At 44.5% G+C, this 22,736-nt stretch overlaps 1 protein-coding gene across 1 annotated transcript in view; it reads right to left on the minus strand.

The window, feature by feature from the left end:
* The window catches only part of LOC144691882 (NXPE family member 3-like), a 67,359-nt gene that overhangs the window by 22,561 nt on the left and 22,062 nt on the right, over positions 1 to 22,736 (minus strand). Inside the window, exons 2-3 of the mRNA XM_078560459.1 lie at positions 6,931 to 7,141; positions 4,073 to 4,851 (exon numbers count right to left, since the gene is read on the minus strand). Coding sequence (XP_078416585.1) covers positions 4,073 to 4,851; positions 6,931 to 7,141 — 990 coding nt within the window. The remainder of the gene's footprint in view (positions 1 to 4,072; positions 4,852 to 6,930; positions 7,142 to 22,736) is intronic.

Genomic DNA, 22,736 nt, shown 5'->3' on the forward strand with positions numbered 1-22,736 from the left:
TTCGTGCTGACAGTCACCCCCCCGACGGTGGCCTTTTTCCTGGTTTTAGGAGTCCCATCTTCCCCCATGATCAAGATGACGTAATCTCGCGCGTCAGTCAGCATCTGTCACTGTTAAGTCACTTCAGCAACCTCTGAACGTCTTCACCCCTCACCGCTTCAGCTAGCCAATATTTTAGCTGCATGTCCCTAGTCAATCCAAAGGATGGATTCAGGAGGATGATGAGGTGGAACAACTTCACTAGCTCCGGGGATATGGAGACCAGGTCCTCTCCTTTGTCTTGCTTGCACTATTATGACACAGCGATAGTAAAGGCTGAGTTGTTCAAATCCCAGAGGGAAACTTGAAATAACTGTCATAACCTATTTTTGCAATTTATATGTTTCAAGATTCAGGCTTTGAATTCAACAGTAATAAGACCACCAAGTCTCAAGAGGTTTGTTATAAAACTAAATTAAACATTTATTAATACAAGAAAGATTGTAAACGCTTACATACATCTACAACTATGTTATATCTATACATCTACAAAATCTACTACTATGATAATTACAAAAATTACCAAATTAATTGAATCTCAGTTACACCCCCATTAAGGCAACAGTAAATCTCATAGATTCAAGAGACACCTGGCAAAACATCCCCTGGACAGTCGCATTCCAAATGAGTTTCTTTCAGCTCTGGGTCTTTGCAGACAGCAGCTTGAGGCTTATAGGCTGCAGGCTTTTCACACTTGTTGGATCTTAAAATGCCTCTACCTTACACATGATCTCCTTTCTCCTTAATACATATCTTTCCCTTTGAATGTAAATTTTCCGTTGTATCACTAGGCTTTTAACTTTAACTCTTCGAACAATAACATCCTTTCATTCCACCAATTTTAATAGCAAATTGGAAAAAAACACATTGCTTGGTGTCTTCTACCTAGGTGTAAGATTTCACCCACAGTCTTGAATGGTTTTTTTAACAAATGCAAATTTACACTTTACCTCCTACCCTCCTTATGTTTACCTAAATAACATCTCAAAACTACTATACATCAAAGCACCCCGACTAGCTTGCTTTAATCCAACGAAGACACACACAGACACACACATAGCCACAGACCCCACTTGAACTCTATTTTAAAAAATAATTTCCAATAACACTACAGACATTAATATCTCTTCATGACAGCACTCATAAACCATCTGCTGCAGCTTTGAAAGGCCACTGCTGTCCACAAAAATCCATTCCAGGGCCTCAAAGATCTGCCGTGGACCTCTTTGAACATCTGCACCTCTCCTTAGTATTTCCCAGTGAGCTTTCCCATACAGATGTTCCATCACAAACGCTGCCTACTCCCTCTCATTGAAGCCCCTGGATGCCGTGATCAGCTGTGCATCCTCAATCCAATCCTCAGCCGCTGGGTCGATGGATATCTCCGGTTTTCCCCCAGATCTGTCCAGCTTCCTACCCTTTGTCAGGTAGGATATCCGTGACGGGATATTCCATCCTTCCCCTGCTACATTAAAGGGGGGCACGTTGATCTGCTTTCTGGTCACTGCTTTGACTCTCTGCTTCATCCTGTGAAGCCTGCACCTCTTCTAGAGCTGCAGGCACTTCAGTCTCCCTTTCTGACAGGATGAGTTCCAGTTCTCCCATCTGTTTGATCTTGGCCAGGTACCTTTCCATTTTGTCTGCCATGAACTGATGCCTGTACTGTGGAACCTGCCAACCATGCCAGGAGGTAACATGTAATTTCAGCACATGGATTGCACAAAGGTTATAAAACAAGGTTTGTTTATTCCATTGGCATCAAAGGGGTATCAACCCTCAAGGGAATGTGTAACTCCAAGAAACAAACTATTTACAGAGAATATTCACTGTTGATGCTCCAGATCTCTGTCCTATTTGGGGCCTCGACTCCTCAACACAGTCACTCACCAGGCTCGTTCTGCTTCCCAGATCCTGGCTGCAGTCCTGTTCTCTCACTCTCTCTCTCGTGAGGCATCTCAGACTCAGGGGTTCTGCCAGTCAGTTTAACTAGGTTTCCAATTCCTTTCCCGGCTACTTAGCCATCCTCAGGAGCTTCATGCTGCCCTAGGTTCCTGCCACACTGCCAGTCGCAAGCCCTGGATTAGCCCTTGCTGCTTTCTCCATGGTCTCATGGCACCAGACCCTGCCCTTCAGCTTGTCAAAGACACTGTTCCCTGCAGGTGGGGTCCACAGCGGCCAACCAGTTTCCCTGCTCAGTGCTTTCCCCCAACATCACTACCTGCTGCCAGAAGCCCTGCTGCACTCTGATGGGTCCATAAGTTTACCCAGTGAGTAGCTGAGTCATAGACACCTGAGAAATCAAGTTTGATGGCCCATCTATGCTGATTTATCTGATCTTAGCCAGTAATCCCTGTTGGAAATATGCATATGTAGATATTGAGTGAAGAGCAGCTGTGATATCCCGGTTAGCAAATACATTGCCAATACATATTATGTATGAGTAGTGACAATGTTGGTGAGGTGTGAGAGCGACCAGTATCTATGGAATTGTGATTCATCAAATATAACCTGGTTTTTATCATTTTTGCCAAATAAAGTGTAGTTTGTGAGTAGGGTTATATGGTACAGTAGCCTCCAGTCCATGCCATTATCTTATAACTTCAGGCCAGTTTTTCACTTCAGGTCAAGAAAGCCAACCCAAAGGATTGCAGGTTGATTGTAATGAATTTGTGCCACTTCCAACCTGTTGCCTTTTGACTGCATTGTCAACAGAGCAACTTACAGGAAGATATTAACAACTCAACATCAAAAGCATCGATATCCATGCTTTGCATTCTGCACAAATACGATGGCTTCCAGAGCACAAACAGTCTTGGAGTGAGAGCAGCATTGAAAATTCTGTGTATTCTGTATCCCGAATTGCCCTCTTTTACAGGCATGTCGGCTTTCACAATAAGGTTGAGATAGAGATTCCTTCAAAGGTTTGCATTCACAGTCTGCTATTCATAGGCAATTTCAAATCAGTGAGCATCAGCAATGTAAAGGCAGGAATCAGGATGTCATTAGGCAGATGGAAGAAGAGCAGTATCAAACAACGGATTTCAATGGAGGAAGATTTGTAGCATTGAACATCAGAGGTAAAAGGGCAGATAACAAGCAATGAGCATCAGAAACAGGAAGGCAGGTACCAAGCATTAAATGTCAAAAGGCATGAAGGGCATGCTTGAATAGGCTCCTTTTAATTTGGAAATTACAGTGCTATGACATAACTAGGACCCTGGAACTGGTCGATATAGATGCTGCATATAATACTTTTAAGTCTCATGCAAGAAAAGTGGAAAGAAAACTATGGCCAGAATCGTCGGGTGAGCGTGCGGGGGCGGGCCCACTCATTGACACGTAAAATGACACGCGGTGACATCGGGCGTGTGTCCCAACATCACCACGCGTCATTCAGACCTTCAATTCGGCATACGCACACTGGAGTCGGCTGCGCGCGCGCCAAACTGTCAAAGGCCTATTAAAGGCCATTTAAATTCCAATTAAAATAATTAACTGAGCTGCCCGTCCAACCTTAAGGTTGGCGGGCAGGCAAGGAGTCCAGGCTGCCTTAGCATATATCGTGAAACCTCATCCACTGGCGGGATGAGGTTTCATGAAGGTTTTTAAACGTTAATAAAAATTTTTAATAAAATTCATAGACATGTCCCAGCTCATGTGACACTGTCACATGAGGGAACATGTCTTAAAAAATTTTTTTCCCCTTTACTTTGATTTTTTAAAATTTAAATAATCTCCCTGAGGCAGCTCTGTGCTTCAGGGAGATTTCTGCGCTCTTTTACGTGCATGTGCGAAAGAGCGCAGGCCCCAGCTCAGCCTACTCCCCCTACCCACATAGGGAGTGCGCAGCGCTTCCGGGTGTGCGCCACACTGGCCGGGCCTTAATTGGCCCGCCCACATAAAATGGCGGCGTGCAGCCAATCGCAGACGGTGATTGGCTGTAAGCCCGCCCGTGTCTGTGCCCGCTCCTGCCCAACCCCTCTGACGGGGGGAGAATTCTCCCCTATAAATAAGAAATTGTTAAATGACATACCTTTGGAAGTAAAGTCCTTCTTCACCTATAAAGAGTTTCTGCTCATAACCTCCCATTGCATGGTTGATACGAGCAGAGCAGGGAAGCTTCTTTGGTTTGTAACAGAACCAGGGCTCCCCGGTCCTGAGATCAGTAAAGTTACAAAGTGATTCAGTTTGTGGCAAACAAAGATTACACACAGTGATCTCTGAAGTATCCCTATATTTAAATGCGCTTTTAAAATACACTCTATTTGGCCGTTCCTTGCGTAGCCTTTCAAGCACTTGGATCCCTTCACTGGGATGAACAAGGGAAACAGACACTTCAACTTTCCCTGGCCAAGATAAATTAAAATTTATATAGTAAAATCCATTTTGGTTATCTATAACTTTTCCTGCTGAACCAGCTTTTAAATCTGGGGTGTGGATCCGGCCTTGGAGATAGTCACCCCCATATTGCTTTGGGTGGCCTTCAAAATCAATCATTTGCAGCATCACTTGTAACTGATCCCCAACGTAGAAAGTCTTTGTAGAATTTAAAATTACAAAGTGGACATGTGCTGGGTCGCTGCTTTTCTGAAAGGGCACAGCAGGGCTGGGTGGTTTTGGCCATTTGATCATTTTCATAAGGAATGTCCCCTCTGACCTTTCTTCAGGGGTGAAGCTGTGATTCTGGTAGCCACATTGCAACAGTCTGTGTGTCCAAGGAGTCCACTCTTTCTTAATTTGTTTCTTAATTGACTTCAGACCTTGGTAGCTCTTCCTATTTAGCTCTGATCCAGAGATTGCATATTTATTAAGCTGTGAAAAGGAACAACATTTTATAAGAAAAGTTTTCTACATCCAGCTTCCACATGCCATTTTCCAAAGCACTTCCTCCTCCTCTTCAAAAAAAACAAAAAAACAAGAAAGTGTGGTTGAGATCTTAGATATCTTCACGTGTTTGACTTGGAACTGGGATGTACTTTAAATATGAGAATTCAATCATTTTCTGATTTGTGGTCATGAATGGTAGCCTAGCCTGTCAAGAGTCATTATTAAGAATTTAGGCAGACACTATGGGATTTTGGGGGGCCATGGAAAGGGAGGAGCGCATAACGGACAATAGCAAATTATTAGCTTGCTTTATCCTCCAATTACTGCAATAGAGAGGAAAATGAGATGTGGTGCAAAAATGGGCTGTCAACTCTCTGGTGCCCGATACAGCCTGAATTTATTATGATTTTCTAATTGTTTTGCCCCTACCTCCTTAATATAGTATGATGTCTCAAATCTGGCTGTCCAAAAACCAGAGTTGTAAGGACAACTGGACATTGTTAGAACGTGCCATGCATCAATTTTAATTGGGCAAAATAAAAAAAAATACCCGGACAATTCGGCTAGGGGCCAAAATGGCGAAGGGGATAACTAGTAAGGCACCACACCGCATCAATGCAGCATGTAGCTGAATTGTCCACATAGGTTTTTTTTATTTTGCACAATTATCATTGATTCATAGCACATTCTAAACATGTCTGCTTTTTGGACAACTCTGGTTTTTGGACAGCCGGATTTGAGACACTTTATTGTATTAAGGACGTAGTAGCAGGACATTTAGAAAATCATAATATAATCAGGCAGAGTCAACATGTTTTCGTGAAAGGAAAATTGTGATTAACAAATTCATTAGAGTTCTTTGTGCATGTTAGCAAGCAGGGTGGATAAAGGGGTAGTAGTAGGTGTGGTGTATTTGGATTTCCAAAAAAGCATTTTATAAGGTGCCACACAAAAAGTTACTGTACAAGATAAGGGCTCATGGTGCTGGGGGTGATACATTGGCACGGACACAGGATTGGCTAACTAACAGAAAATAGGTGGTCGGAATAAATGGATCATTTTCAGATTGGCAAACCGTAACAAGTGGAGTGCCACAGGTATCAGTGCAGGTCCTCAACTATTTACAAACCACATTAATAATGGTAATGTGGCCAAATGTGATAATGATGCAAAGATAAGCAGGAAAGCAAGTTGTGAGGATGAAGAATCTGCAAAGGGATATGGATAGGTTAAGTGAGTGGCCAAAATTTGGCAGATGGAGTATAAATGTTTTTGTTCATTCATGGGATGTTAGAGGTTTATGAGGAAAAGAACTTGCTATATTTTGAAAGCTATTGTAAAGAAACCTTTACTATGGTGAAGCTTTCTTTCTCTCAGGGGAAAAGAGTGTCAAGAAATAGGAACTGACCTGATTCCTGAGTGGAGGTTGGGAACTACAAATCCTAACATGCCCTGGGGGTTTTTGCACATGCATGGATTTGGAGCAGGCAGCACATGCGCAGCCCAGCGTTTTAGAGTTCTTTGGGCAAAATGTCCAATGCACCTGCATGGGAAGAAGTGGTGCGAAAAACCTAATCATGGGGCTGAGGTGTGGGGTGTCATAACAGAAAAGTCCTAGGTCAGGGCCCAGGGAGAGGGGGACAGAGAGAGGTCCCATAGAGGGAACCCAGGGAGAGGGGACGGGAAGAGGTTGCAGAGAAGTTGAGAGAGAACCAGGTGGAGGAGCAGGTACTGCTGGTAAAAACTCCAGGTAGTAAGGGCCTAGGGGAGTCCGGAAGAGTTCTGGGTCCATGCCAGAAGGGATTAGGGCTCAGAAGAATTCCTGTGAGCCATATATCGCTGGGTACAGCTGGGAGACCAGAATTCAGAGAAACGCAGGGGCAGTGCCAGCTCAGTGACGCCAGCTATCTAGCAGAGAACTGAAATTAAATCAGTAATTAGATTAGATTAGAGTAATTAATTTCAATCTCCAAAGACTGTTCCTGGATTCCCGGCACCAACTCACAAGTGCAACTTTAGCTCTTCATGCCCGCCGAGCAGAAAACCACTGGTCCAAATGGTTACCTTTGCCCCAAAGGCCCACAGCACTTTGTCACCAACTTTCCACTGCCTTTCACTCTCCAGAACTTCTCCCAAGCCCTCACTATGTGAAGCCTGCCACAGCACTTTTACTGCTGTGTCAGGCTTCTCTTTGCTCCTCTTCCCGGTGGTTCTTACTTGTGGTCTCCTCCTGTCATTGAGGCAGTCCGAGTTGGAGCAATTTTTGGAGGGAATTCTGAGGTTAGATTTTCAAAAGGGAAGAGTGAAGAGTTGCAATCCCTTATAACGGTGATAGTGTGGGAGATGGTGGCTTGGTGGCATTGTCACTGGACCAGTAATCCAGAGACCCAGGGTAATGCTCAAATCCCACCACGGCAGATGGTGGAATTTGAATTCAATTTTAAAAAATCTGGAATTAAAAGTCTAATGATGAGCATGAAACCATTGTCGATTGTCGTGAAAAACCCATCTGGTTCACCTGCCCTTTAGGGAAGGAAATCTGCTGCCCTTACCTGGTCTGGCCTACATGTGACTCCAGCCCCACAGCAATGTGGTTCTCTCTTAAATGCCCGCTGAAATGGCCTAGCAAGCCACTTAGTTGTATCAAACCGCTAAAAACAAGTCAATAAGCAAAGTAACCGAACAGACCACCCAGCATCAACCTAGGCACCGAAAATGACAGCTCAGTCGACCCTGAAAAATCCTCCTTACGATCATCTGGGGGTTAGTGCCAAAATTTGGAGAGCTGTCTCACAGACTAGTCAAGCATTGGCCTGACATAGTCATACTCACAAAATCATACTTTGCAGACAATGTTCCAGACGCCACTATCATCATCCCTGGGTATGTCCTTCCCATTAACAGGACAGACCCAGTAGAGGTGGCGGCACAGTGGCATATAGTCAGGAGGGAGTTGCCCTGTGAGTCCTCAACATCGACTCTGGACCCCATGAAGTCTCATGTTATTCGGTCAAACATGGGCAAGGAAACCTCCTGCTGATTACCACCTACCACCTCCCCTCAGCTGATGAATCAGTACTCCTCCATGTTGAATACCACTTGGAGGAATACTGAGGGGGACAAGGTCACAGAATGTGCTCTGGGTGGGGGACTTCAATGTCCAACAGTAAGAGTAGCTTGGTAGCACCACTAAAGACTGAGCTGGCCAAGTCCTAAAGGACATAGCTGCTAGATTTTGTCTGTGGCAGATGGTGAGGGAACCAACAAGAGGGAAAAACATACTTAACCTCACCTCACAAACCTGCCTGCTGCAGATGCATCTGTCCATGACATTATCCATGGAAATGTCCACCGCATAGCCCTTGTAGAGACAAAGTCCCACCTTTACATTGATATTGCCCTCCATTATGTTGTGTGGCATTACCGCTGTGCTAAATGGGATAGATTTTAAACAGATCTAGCAACTGAAGACTGGGCGCTGTGGGCCAGCATCAACAGCAGAATGGTACTGAACCACAATCTGTAACCTCATGCCCCGGCATATTCCCCATTCTACCATTACCACCAAGCCAGGGGGTCAACCCTGGTGAAGCTACAACATTGGCCGTTGACAGGTTGGCGGGCCCTCGGCTGATTTCGCTGTGCCCCCACCTTCCTGAAGATTTAAATGGGGCGGGATAACGTTGGGAGCTCCCCTCGACGTCATTCCGTGTCATTTTGCGCATTGGCGAGCGGGCCCCGCCCCCTGCTCGCTGGCGGCGAAATTCAGCCCATGTACCTCATGTTAATTCTGAATGTTAGAGCATAAGATAGATATTGTAAATTGTTTTATCGTTCTGACATTGTATAATAAAGTTTTTTTTTTGTGGTTTTATTCTCTTAGGAAGTACCTGGGATCTCAAACTTTATCTACTTTAAACAAAAGGTTACTGGTCCCTAACTGGATTTTACCAAAAACTTGGGAATATGGTCCAAGATCATCATGTAAATTAAGGGCTCTTGAGGGATTTCGAATCCACGGGCAGATACAAGTGCTGCGACTTGCCGAGGTTAAGGCTTAGAAGATTTACACAGTGACTTTTACTGTACTTACTGAAAAGCAGTATAGCTTTGTCAATTGCTACCACTTTTCTGGAGATGGGAAATTGATGCTTGAATGATTTGCAAGAATTAACCAAAGATTAGGTTAATCATATTTTCAGAAGGGTTAAAGTTAGAGTTAATAACAGGGGCTAAGAAAGCAGAAATAATTGAGATAATAACATAGCATCTGGAAGAAGGAAAAGTTAATCCAGGTAGCAATTCAGTTAAGGTGGCTAGAATTTAGTTGCAGATGAAGCAGCTCGAGACAGAAAAAGAAATGAAAAAGCTCACATTGGAAAAAAGACGAAAAAGAAGAAGAGAGAGGGATGTAAAAGCTTGAATTTGAAATCCAGAGAGAGAAGTTAGCAAGATAGGTAAAAGATAAGGCAAGAGACAGAGTGCTTCAAAGATAGAAAGTAATCAAAAAGTATGAGCTGGCTTGAAAAGTGCTTAGGTCATGGGGTGAGAGTCTAATAGTTTGGATGATGTGTTGAGTTCCACTCCGAGCTTTGATATAACAAAGAATCTTCACCTAGTGCCTAAGTTCACTGAGGGTGGAGCTGAGAGATATTTTATCTCATTTGCAAAGGTGGCTACTAAGCTAAAGTGGCCAAAGGACACATTGGAATCCAATTTTGCAGAGCATTTTGTTGGGAAACTATATATTTGTATTCTAACCTTTTGGCAGAATAATCATCAGATTACGAGGCAGTTAAAACTACAGAATTTAATGCTTACGAGTTTACCCCTGAAGTATATCAGTTGAAATTTTGGACTTTAAAGAAAAGGCTGAATGAAATATTTGTAGAATTTGCTAGGGAGAAAGGAATGTTGTGGGACTGGTGGTTTCAGGCACTAAAACTTGAACAGAAAATTGAGATGGTAAGAGAGTTAATGATATTGGAAGAATTTCAGAACAGTATTCCAATAGCTATCAGGTCACATCTGGAAAACACAAGGTTTCCAAGGTAAGGGAAGTGGCAGTTCTGGCAGATGAATACGATATATCACATAGGCAGCTAGGCGACAATAGGTCTTCATTTGGAAACCCACAGGGAAGCTGGAGGAATAGAAAAGAGTCTATCTTTGGAAAGAAGGCAGACGCTGTTTCAGTTAATGAAAAATGATAGGGCAGAATTTTCCCATTGGTGTGCGGGGTCGGGCCCTGCACGTAAAATGACGCACGGTGACGTTGGACAAGCATCCCGACATCACCACGTGCCATCGCGATGTTTTGTTTCCGGGTGTTACATCTTGGTGCTGCCCCATCGCTGGGAGTGGCATCTGAGACAGCCTGCTGACTCTGCTGTCCTGTTGGCTTTGATGACCTTGGCAGTCGTCCTCTGGCTGTGGAGCCTGTGCTGGCCCTGCCTGGGAGGGATCTGCCAGTTCCACAGCTGGCATTTCCCCAGCTGTCGCAGCCTCACTGGATGCTACAGTCACTGGGAGATGGGCAGAGGAGCTGCCGCCCTGAGAGGTGCCCGCAGGGATGACAGGCAGCTGTTGCGCCAATGTGAGGTTGCTTTGGACCTCCATGCTCACCGTGGATGGATGGGCACCGAGCTGGGAAACTTGGTGCCCACACCATCTCCCACATTGGCACTGACCAGCTGAGGTCAATGCTGATGTGAGGGCTTGCTGGTCAGAGCGCATGCCCAGGAAGCCCTGATGGGTCTCCTGGGGGAGCCTCTCCACGAGAGTCGCCACTCTCTCCATGGAGGATGTATGGCGCTCAGACATGTGGCTCATTGCTTCGGCGAGCGTCCATGTAGACTCCTCCACCACGGAGACCAAGCCAAGCATAGCCTCATGTATCTCCACCAGATGCTCGCGCACACCCAGCCGCATTTCCTGCGTTTGCTGCGTCGCGGATGACTCCAGAGGCACATCATCAGGCACCAACTGAGCATATGCCTGGTCCCCTGCAGTCCTCCGACTGCTGGCGCCATGAGCACTCCCTGTCACTGCCAGCTCCTCCAGCGACAGTGAAGTGCCCTCACCGTTGTGCCCCGGGACACTAGCCGATGTTCTACCTCCCACCGAGGTGCTAGTATCTGCGCTGGTACCTGCCTGGCGGGGATGGTGTGACGCTGGTGAGACTTCAGGCCCCTCAGGTGTGAGAGGGGGCCTCTGTGGCTCCTCCTCCTGGCCCTGCTCCAATGATGCTGAAACGAAGAACAAGGACATTGGATCAGTTAACGTGGAAAAAATGATAAAGTGCATCCCTGTCCCAGGATCGTTATTTGCTCATCCTTCCATAAGCAATGGTCAAGCCATGTTGCAAAATTAAATTACTTAACATTCAGCACTGCCATGGTGTTGGGAGAACAATGCTGACCTCGCTGCTGGGCAAACATACCTGGCCATGGCACCCCAGCCTCACCGACACCAGTGGACCTGGGTGCATGGCACCTCTCCAAATCCAGGGCCTCCTGCTCAAATCAGCTGAGAATGGAGATCTGCACCTGGCCACCACCAGTCCTCACACACTCTGCAGCATTATGAGCATTCTTCTCCTGAAAATGAGAGAAGAGCATTGATTAGTGCAAATTGTACATGGACTCTTTTCGCGCACAGCCCACCTCAGCCAGAGTGGGACATATCAGGGCTCCAGTGCCTCCTCACCCCGCTGCTGCCGAACACTCACACAAAGGTGCTAGGCCTATACCCCACCCCCTCACCCTCCTCTGCCTCGGCCACATGCTGCCTACATCACATAAGGCACCACACGGTATATCCTTCCATAGCAAGGAGGCTCAAGCACGTGGAGTGCAGAGGGCAGCAGATGGTTCGTTGCCACGCACCTTGAAGCTCCCCTCCCAGCATTTCATCACCCTGACTTGGACATGTCCTGGAGTTCCAGCTCTGCGCTTAGGTGCAGCTCCTCCAGGTTACCCCCAAAACAGTCATGTAGGTCTCAGTGCACCACATGCTGCGGGGGCAGAACCCATCTCTTCACCGCCCTCTCAGGCTGATCTCGGCATGGGCAATATCTGCTGGCCCACCCAGTGAAGGACACACGTCATCAATGATTCAATGCAGTCACTACACTCAGACTTGAGGGGGTGCGGGCAGCAGGGCGGAAACCTGCTGGGTTAAGTGACCAATGCCAATATTGTCCTCACCCTTCCAGAGCACAAGTCGTTGAAGCGCTTGCGACACTGGATCCAGGTGCACCACGCCATGTCGTGGGAGCTCACCACCTCCGCCGCCTCCTCCCAGGCACGTTTTGTCATGTGGGGAGGCCTCCTCCTTCTGTCCTGGGGAACCGACATCTCCTGTCATGTTGCCACCACCTCGAGGAGGGCAGCAAGTCAGTCATTGGAAAAACGAGGGGCACACTGGCCTGGCCTGCCCTGATGGCCTACCCTCCGGCCTGGCCTGCCCTGATGGCCTACCCTCTGGCCTGGCCTGCCCTAATGGCCTACCCTCCGGACTTGCATAACCTCCATTGCACCTCTGCAGAGCCCTTCTCCCAGCCATTGTGAGCAGCCTTTCCAAGGCCGCCAGGCCTTCCTTTATACAGGCCGTTGGGTTGCCATTGGACCTGGTGGGCTGAACACGCCCACTGCCGCCCACCGCCGCCCACTCACTCCCGCTATGCACAGGAGTCGTGAACAACACTAGGCAGGCCTTAATTGGCCCACCCGCGTGAAATTGCGGCGCAGACCTGATCACAAGTGGCAATCAGGCCCGCGCTCGCTCCCGCTTTGTACCCACCCCCCATCCAGAAAATCCCACTCATGGTGTAGACAATAAAAGTGATTTAAGGAAGCCAGTATGTTCTCATTGCTGTAACCCAGGGCATGTAAAAGCAAATTGTTGGAGGCTGAATGTTAAATCTGTGTCAGTAATATGGATGCTTAAGGAGTCAGAAAAGGAGGTACCAGTAAAGGAAACAAGTGTTAAAAAACTGTCACTGGTGCAAATGCACAGGAATTTGCACAGGAAAAGCTGCACCGGAAAGCAAAACTTGTGAGAAAGTCATCACTTCTAATGTTTTTGCAGTAGGAATAGATAGACCTGAAAAAAAAAAATTATAAGGGGTTTATATTAGAAGGGGAAAGCACTCCATTTTTGTCCAAGAAAGAGCCTAGAAAGTTTGTTATTCTTAGAGGTACTGGTTCGGCTCAGAGCTTATTGTTAGCAAAGGATTTAGACCTTTCTTCAAAAGGTTTGCTGAACAAAAAATGTTAATACAGGGTATTGATGGGAAGTGCGTGTTGTTCACATTACGTAAAGCAAATCTGAATTGTGCTCCAATGAACGGGCCTTGTGTGGTTGGTATTGTTTCTGAATTACACATTAAAAATATCAACTTTATATTTGGCAATAAAATAGTATGGTTTTTCCACAACCTGGAACGGGGTGTCACAGTTCTGAAGTTGTTCCTGTGAGTAAAAATAAGGACCTCTTTGTGACCTCGTTGGTCCAAGAATTGACTCAAGAAAAAAATACTGATGTATCCACCTCAGTAATGGACGGTACAGAGACTGTGCAAAGGTCTGCAGAATTGCCAAGTGAAGCTTTTCAATGGGAAAGGCTGAGGCCTCAAGGTGACCTTAAGTCGTTAATGATACCCGATACCAAACCAAAAATGCTGGCCAATGTTGAGATGCAGGATACAGCATCAAGAATCCAGTGGATGGTTAACAAAAGGCCTTTTAAAATCCCAAACTGATTAGAATGATGTGTTTTGTGACTTGTGTGGAAGACTCAAAATATTGGAAAGAAAAATAAAAGTCCAGAATGAGGAAGTAGAACTTTGGATCGCTCAGATAGAACTAAATAAGACCTGTTCAGAATGGGATCAGGAGAATCAGAAAGATCTTAAAATGTTCAAAGATCAAACCAAGCAAGAATACCAAACCCTTTTCGGTGAACATAAAAAGCATCTCAATAACATCCTAAAAGAAATTTCAATCAGAGGAGAAAGGAGTTGTTGGTGCACAAAGAAGCCATTTTGGCTTTATTGTCTCAAATGAGAATTTACCACGTTTCAGTTCGGAAAATGAGCTTAAAGACATAATTATGCTTACAGCTAACAAAAAGGGCAACAATTTGGCTGTGGACTTAACTATAACATTATTTGCCAAGTTAAAGAATGGACATAAGGGAAAAAAACCCCACAGGCTCCGAGTTATGATTGTTTGATGATATTTAACTCCTGCTAGTCCTACTTGTCACATTTGCTTGCTTTTGTTTGGGTTAACTTTGCAAAAATGATATTTGGGAAAAATGAAAAGATTATCTGTACAGTATGTAATAAGATATTTGTTAGAGGTTTATGAGGAAGATAACTTGTTGTATTTTCAAAGCCATTGTAAAGAAACCTTCACTATGGTGAAGCTTTCTTTTTCTCAAGGGAAAAAGGTGTCAAGAAATAGCAACTTACCTGATTTCTGAGTGGAGGTTGGGAACTATAAGGCCCAACACGCCCTGGTAGTTTCTGCATATGCACAGATTGAAAGTGGGTGGCATATGTGCAGTCCTCTTTGTGATCCCGTTGAGCCAAGAATTGACTCAAGACAAAATACTAATGTGTCCACCTCAGTAATGGATAGAACAGAGGCTTCCCATCAATACCCTGTATTAACATTTTTTATTCAGCAACCTTTTGAAGAAAGGCCCTAAACCTTTGCTAACAATAAGTTCTGAGACGAACCAGTGCCTCTCAGGATAACAATCTCTCTAGGCTCTTTCTTGGACAAAAATGGAGTGCCTTCCCCTTCCAATATAAACCTCTTATAATTTTTTTTCAGTTCTATCTATTCCTATTGCATTTTAAAGTTCTTTGGGCCAGGGTCAAGTGCCTAGCGCACCTGCGTGGAAAGAAACAACATGAGTAATCAATTCATGGGACCCAGGGTGGGCACTATAACGGAGGAGTCACTGGACAGGGAGAGGGGATAGGGAGAGTCCCAGAGAGAGAGAGAGAGAGAAAGAGAGAACTGGGGAGAGGAGCAGGTGCTGCAGATATGCACAATGGTGCATTCGACCACAATTTGCCTGGTAGTTCACATGTAACACATGTTAATTCTGAATGTTATAGTATAAGATAGATATTGTAAATTGTTTTATCTTTCTGAACTTGTGAAGTTTATTTTGTTTGTTTAAAAACTGTGTAATATTGCAGCTTTACTCTCTTAGTAAGTACCTGGGATCTCAAAATTTGTCTTCTTTAAACAACAAGTTACTGGTCCCTAACTGGATCTTACCAAAAACTTGAGGAGTCTGGTCAAGGATCATAACAGAATAGAAAAGCAGAATATTATTTAAATGGAGAGAAACAGCAGCATGCTGAAGTATAGAGGGGTCTGGGTGTCCTTGTAAATGAATCCCAAAAAGTTAGCTTGTGGGTACAGCAAGTAATTAGGAAGGCAAATTGAATGTTGGCCTTTATTGCAAGGGGATAGAATATAAAGGTAGGGATACAAATGTACAGGGCATTGATGAATACCTAGAGCACTGTGACTCATACTGAGAGTCATATTGGACTCGGAATTGTCCCAGATTGCACTAAGTGAGGTAGCAGGCGGGTAAAATGATATTTTACTCGCTGGCCGCAATGGCGGCTTCTCATGGCGTATTATCCCAAACCTGCTGCGTTAATTATGCATTCCCGGGAAACACAGCGTTTCCATGGCAGGTGGGCTCTTGTTTTCCTGCCACACCATCACCTCGCCGCTTCATCACGCTGGACACTATATTTAAAGTGCAGCCATGCGCACGCCTCTCAGTGCTTCCAGCCCATGACTATTGCATAGAAGACATGGCCCCAAAAGGCAAGAAGACTGCAGCCCCCATGTTCAATGATGCGTCCCTCGAGCGCCTTTTGGATGCAGTGGAGGCTCGCCGTGATATCCTGTATCACGTTTCTGGCCGAAAGGTGGGCAGCAACATCAACAATCCGGTTTGGGAGGTGGTGGTGGTCAGCGCCAATGCCCTGTGAAAGAGGACAGCCACCCAGTGCTGCAAGAGGATGAATGATCTCCTCCGTTCCATCAGGGTAATCCTCATCACTTTCAACTCACACACTCACAAACCCATTACACATCCACAGGGCCTTCACTCACTGCCAATGAGGATCTGGATCATTCCTGTGCTGATGGTGAGGTTGGTAGTGCTCTACCAAGTGAGGATCCAGCAGTGCAATATCCATCAGACAACCATTCTGTGAGAGATGTGTCCTGTTTCACAGGCTACGGCCATGCACTATTTATCTCCCTTTGCTTTCACAAGCACATCTGGGAAACTGCCAAGAGAGACCGCAACCCAGCGCCTCCAATCAAGTCCCGAGGGAAACTCAGGAGAGGAATCTGCTGAAACCCGCCCTGAAGTCCCGTCACAGCGCTCACCCACACCCTCCACCAGCGCAGAGACACACACCTCAGTGGGACCTAGCTTTAACAGAGCCTTGGGATCACATTCTGGTAAGCACATCGCACTTTCTGATCCATGGTGGCAAGGTCTTCCCAGGTGTCTGGCACTCGGAAGACTGCTTGAGGCCAGAAATTTGCTGACTCCGAGTCAGTTGATGAGCCTCTGGACTCGGTCATGTCACAATTGCTGGAGCTGCAAAGGCAAGCTCAGGAACATCTGGAAGGGATGTCTGCTGCACTCCTCAAATGGGAAGGCATGATGGAGGAGTCTTTTTGCCTTCAGGCTGAGGTGATAGCGCTGGCATTCCAATGCACTGAGGTCAACCCTGGTAGGATGGTGGCTGCCATGGAGACCTTGGTCCAGGACATTGCTCCTGCACTGCTGTGCAGGCTGAACTCCATCGCTGACGCCATAGTTGGCCTCCAGCAGTGTGTATGTGAGAGGGGTGCGGGGCAGCTCGATCTCACTCCAGCTACCCACTTCTCCTCAAGGCATCAGCTTGGGCCCTTGTGCACCCATAGGGAGGAGGATCAGCAGGTGTACCCTGTGGAGCCATCCATCCAGGTGACTCTGGGAGTGTCCGGCCCATTCGATGCCAGGGCCACACAGCAGGACCCTGAAAGCAGGCCGGGGCCCTCCAGGTCTCAGCCCTCCAGAGAACGCCTGCCAAAGTCAGCCGGCTGCCTCCAGCTCTGCTGTGGATGTCTGGGGAGAACCAAGACGTAGCGGCAAGGTTAGGAAAGTTAGGAAGATGTAGTTGCTCTTTCCGACAATGGTATCTGCCAATATCCTTTTAGCAAGTCAATTTTTGTGATAAATTTCGATTGTCTCAGTTTTTCAATGCAATCTTCCAGCCATGGTATAGGATAGGAATCTGCTTTTGTCACTGCATTCACCTTTCAATAGTCCACACACAGTCATTGTGTTCCACCTGGTTTCGGTACCAGCCCAATAGGCGAACTTCAGTTACTGCCACTAGACTCAATTATATCATTTTTAAGCATGAAGTCAGTTTCTTTCTGTACTTTGCCAGATTTAATCTATAAGGATGTTGCCTTATTGAAGATGAAGCCTGTACAGACACATCATGTATAGCTAAATCTGTCTTCCCCAACTTATCCCCACAAATAGGTTTATGTGACTGCAATAGCTTTTCCTAATCACTTTGACACTTGTTTGGAAGGTAATTCAATATTTAATTTAAATTTTCAAGCACCCCCTCCTTATCTAATTTGATTAGAGGAAAATCAATTTCAGAGTTCTGCACTTCTACCATTTTCTCATTATTTACCACCACTAACACCTCCTTTTGGTCCTCTTCCCTGTCAAAGTACTTTTTAAGCATATTTACATGACACATCCTCTGCTTCTTTCTTCTGTCTGGAGTATTTATTAAATAATTTACTTCACTCAATTTCTTTTCAATCCTGTAAGGCCCACTAAATCTTGCCTTTAATACATCACCTAGTACTCGTAACAGAACTAACACTTTCTTGTCTGCCTTCATTTTCATTACTTGCCATGGCATCTTTAAGTGTTCTCTAGCTAACTCACATGCTCTGTTCAATCTTTCTCTGAAATTTGATACATAATCCAGGAGGGTAATTTCTGGATTTTGACCCACCAATTTCCCATAAATCAATTTCAGTGGTCCCTTTACCTTGTGACCATAAACTAGTACAAAAGGGCTAAGACCAATTGCTGCATTAGGAGCATCTCTAATAGCAAATAACAAAAATGGAATTCCCCCATCCCAATTCTGTGGATAATCCTGACAGTACGCTCTCATCATGGTTTTTAAAATTTGATGCCACCTTTCCAAAGCCCCTTGTGACTTCGGATGACAAGCTGCTGACTTAAGTTGTTTTATCCCAAAACTGGTCATTACTTCCTTAAACAGCTGTGACATACAATTTGAACACTGATGTGATTGTATTTCCTTAGGTAAACCATATCTTGTAAAAAATTTAATTAACTCTTCCACAATCTACTTACTTGTAATATTTTGTAAAGGTATTGCTTCAGGAAACCTGGTCGACATATCCATTGTTGTCAGTAAGTGCTGATTTCCACTTTTAGCCTTAGGGAGGGGCCCTACACAATCATGACCCTGGTAAATGGTTCTTCAAATGCTGGTATTGGGATTAAAGGTGCCAGCTTAACTTCTGGTTTCCCTATTACTTGACATGTGCAACATCATTCTACAGAATTTGACTACATCCCTATGCAATCATGGCCAATAAAAATGTTTCTGTACTTTTGCCTGTGTCTTTCTAATTCCTAACTGTCCCCCATTGAATTTTCATGAGCAATTCTCAGAATCTCATTTCTATACCCTAATGGGATAACAATCTGATGTATCTCCCTCCAGCTTTCATTTGCTGAAACATGATCTGGCCTCCATTTTCTCATTAAAATATCACCCTTAAGATAATAACATGCTGGAATATATTTTGCTTCTGTTTCTGAGTGAGTTGCCTGATATAACTGTTAATTGCAGATCATTTTTCTGTAGCTCCACTAACCTCCTCATGTTAAACACTTCAGCTGAATTATCCTGTAATCTTTCCTCCTGAACAATGTTATCAAATATTGTGCCAATTAATTGGATTTTAATACCTTCTCCTTGCCTTTGAACTGCCTGCCCTTCTTGTTTTACTTGTTTCAGCCTGTGTACCTGTGACCTCATTATCACCCAACCTGGAAACAGTCCAGGGTGCTCCTCCTATAACAATTCTGTTGAAAAGACTTCTACAGGCTGCTCAACTACCATAGACATCACCCACATTTGTGACCCAGCTATATCATTACCCGGAATAAATTGAACCCCTGCTATGGGCAATTTTCCACTACTCCAGCAATAACTTCACCTGTTTTCCATTTACTTTTTAAATTTACCCTGCACAAGGGGATAGGTTTAGCATCTCCTTGAACCCCACTTGAACCCCACCTGTTCTTGCAATACTCCCTCTGCACAACAAATGTCAGCATCCCACAACATTAAGGATTGACTAGCCCTGTGTCTCTTAAAATTTTAACATCTTTACCTACTCCACCCTGTAAACATGGAAAGACTTTGCTTTCACACACACAATCTTTAAACATTTCTGCAACCTTCTTCTCAGAAATATCTAGGGTAAACTGTGAACATGTTCCCACTTCTTTACCTATCACTGATTCTCCCTGTTTTATCTGTACATAAATCACTGTTTTGTCCTGTGCCTGAACCTCTAAACCCACAGTACCTTTACTTCCATAACTTTTCTGCACCCCAATTCCAACAGATTGTTCCTGCAATTTCCAACACGCTGACTTTGTGTGTCCCACTTTATTACAATGAAAACACCCCAATTTTCAAATGTCACTCCTACCCTCAGCACCTTCCTTTTTATTCTGAGAAAAAACTTCCTGGACATTTGCAGCTAGTCCTTCTCTTCCCTGACTATCTACCTTTCACCTTCTCACTTTCTATCCTTTTCAGATTTAAAAGGGTGACAAAAAAAAAGGTTTAGATCCATGAACCATCTCATAATCACCATCTATCTCTGCTGCTTGCCTTACAGTTTAAACCCTCTATTCCTCCACATGAGTTCTCACTACTGAAGGGGTTGAATCTTAAAATTCTTCCAAAAGAGCTATTTCCCTAAGAGCTGCATATGTTGTGTCTATTTTTAATGCCCATATGCACTGGTCAAAATTACTTTGTTTCACTCTTTCAAACTCAAATTAAGTTTGCCCAGGCTGTTTTCTTATACTTCTAAATTTCTGCCTGTTTGCTTCAGGATCCAACACATATGCACTCAAAATAGCCTTTTTCATCACATCATAATTCACCAATACTTCTTCAGACAGCAACGCATATAGCTCATGTGCTCTGCCTACAACTTAGGCTGTAACAATAATGTCCAATTGTCCTGAGGCCATTTTATCTGTTTAGCTACCTTCTGAAATGAAATAAAGAATGCTTCAATATCTATTTCCTCAAACTTTGGAAGAGCTTGTACAAATCTAAACATCTCCCCTCTGGAGATAAGTTATTTCTCACCTCCTGACATCTCTTTTTTAACTGCCAACATTTTCAATTGGAGTTTTCTCTTTCTCTCTCTCTTTTTCTCTTTCCTCCTTCTCTATCTTCACAATTTCTAACTCTTTTTCCTGTTTTCTTTCTCTCTCCTGCCTTTCTGCCTGTTCCCTTTGGAATGCCCTGTCTCTTTCCTTTGCTTCTAATTCGAGTTTTTTCAGTTTTTTTGCTTATTCAATTTCAAGCGTCTTCATTTGTAACTGAAGACTCACTACCTCCAACTGTGACTCACTAGTGTCAGGTAGCACTTCCAACTGTAGATGCTGTGCTATACCTTTAATTATTCTGATTTCCTAGCCCCCATAGGTAACCCCAATTGTAATTTATCCACCAACTCTGTTAGCTTACTTTTGGTTACTTTTTGTAACCCAATCAGAGTTATATCTTCTACTTCCAAAGAGGATTTAGCCATGGTTACAGCCAGTTTTGCAGTCTCATCATTTATAAAAACCCTCACCAATTCCTGAATTCAAAGTGCTTCTCATACTTGTAACCTTAACATTCACCAATCCCAAACCAATCAAGGAATTACAAATATTATCCCACCAAGAGCCTCCAATTGTTATGTCACAGCAGTTGGTAAAGGCTGAGTTGTTTAAATCCTAGAGGGAAATGTGAACAACTGTCATAACCTATATTTTCAACTGGTATGTTTGAGATGCAGCTCTGAATTCAGGAATAAGACCACTGAGCCCTTATTTATTTTAACTTTTATTAATTTAACAACAAATTAAACACACACACTTGTCTACAAATTACTTCCATAATAACTTTTAAACAAATCCCCAAATGAATAACTCCTGGGTAAATCTTCACCAAGGCAACAGTAACCCATAGACTTTAAACAGACACCAGGCAAAGCACATTTGACCTAACAAATTCAAAATGAGGTCCCTTTCAATTTGGTTCCTTTGCATATACAGTTGTAGGCTTACAGGCTGGTTAGATCTTAAATGCCTCTGACTGACACACGCAAACTCCTTCCTGTTCATACCTAGCTTCCCCTTTGAATGTAAATTTTCCATTGTATTACTAGGTTTTATCTAACTTTAACTCTCCTATCAATAATCCTTTCATTCCACCAATTTTATTAGTAATGTAAGCAAATTGCTTGGCGTCTCCCAGCTAGGTGCAAGATTTTAACCATTCTTTTGAATGGTTAATTCAACAAATGAAAATTTACACTTTACCTTCTCTTCCTTACATTTATCTATTGGCATCTCAAAACTACAATACATCAAAGCACCCAGACTAGCTGGCTTTAATCCAATTACGGCACACAAAAACTCACACAGAAGGAAGAATTTTCGGGTTGGCGAGTGGGGGGGTGGGGCCCGCTTGCCAATGCGTAAAATGATGTGTGGTGACGTTGGGATGGATTTTCTGTTTGGCGGGCACGCAGCCGAGTCAGCTGCCCGCCTGCCGAACTGTCAAAGGCCAGTTAAATATAAATCAAAACAATAACGTGAGCTGCCCGTCCAACCTGAAGGTTGGCAGGCAGGTGAAGAGCCCAGGCGGCCTTCATATTTTTCATGAAACCTCATCCATGGGTGGGATAAGTTTTCATGAAGAGTTTATTAATTAAAAATAAAGAATTTTCAAACAGTTGATAAACATATCCCAGCTCATATGACGCTGTCACATGAGGGGACAAGTCTAAATACTTTTCTTCTGACTTTAATAAAAACTTACATTTCGAATTTAATCTCCCTGAGGCACGGAGCTGCCTCAGGGAGATCTCTGCGGTCTTTCGCGCGCATGCCCCGACTCAGAGAATCCCCCCCCGCCCGCACAGGGAGCACTCAGTGCTTCTGGGCGTGTGTCACGCTGGGCGGGCCTTAACTGGCCCACCCACACAAAATGGCGGCATGGCCCCGATCAGGGGCACCGATTGGGTTTGCGCCCGCCCTGGCACAGCCTCCCCGACGGAGGGAAATTTCTGCCCATAGACACACACATTGACACAGACCCTATTATAATTCCAATTTAAAAATTATTTCAAATAACATTATAGGCATTAATATCTCTTCATGGCAATCAAATGCTTTTAAAGTTTCATGGCTGCGTCTCTATGATATGGCCCTGATCATAGAGCTCAAGTGAGCTGCCATTGGCCAGACAGGAGTCAGACATTCTCAGAGGCTATGTGAAGATCAATGGAGTGTCCTCACTGCATGTCGTCATCATTCTCCTGCAATCGAGTGACTATTAGGGCCTCCACTGTATCTCCATGATAGGAGCCTTATCACAGAGGGTATGTGTGCTGCCATAAGCCAGACTGGAGTCAATTTTTAAAAATTCATTCACAGGATGTGGGCTTTGC

The sequence above is a fragment of the Cetorhinus maximus genome, chromosome 16 (assembly GCF_964194155.1).
Source record: "Cetorhinus maximus chromosome 16, sCetMax3.hap1.1, whole genome shotgun sequence".
NCBI classification, from domain to species: domain Eukaryota; kingdom Metazoa; phylum Chordata; class Chondrichthyes; order Lamniformes; family Cetorhinidae; genus Cetorhinus; species Cetorhinus maximus.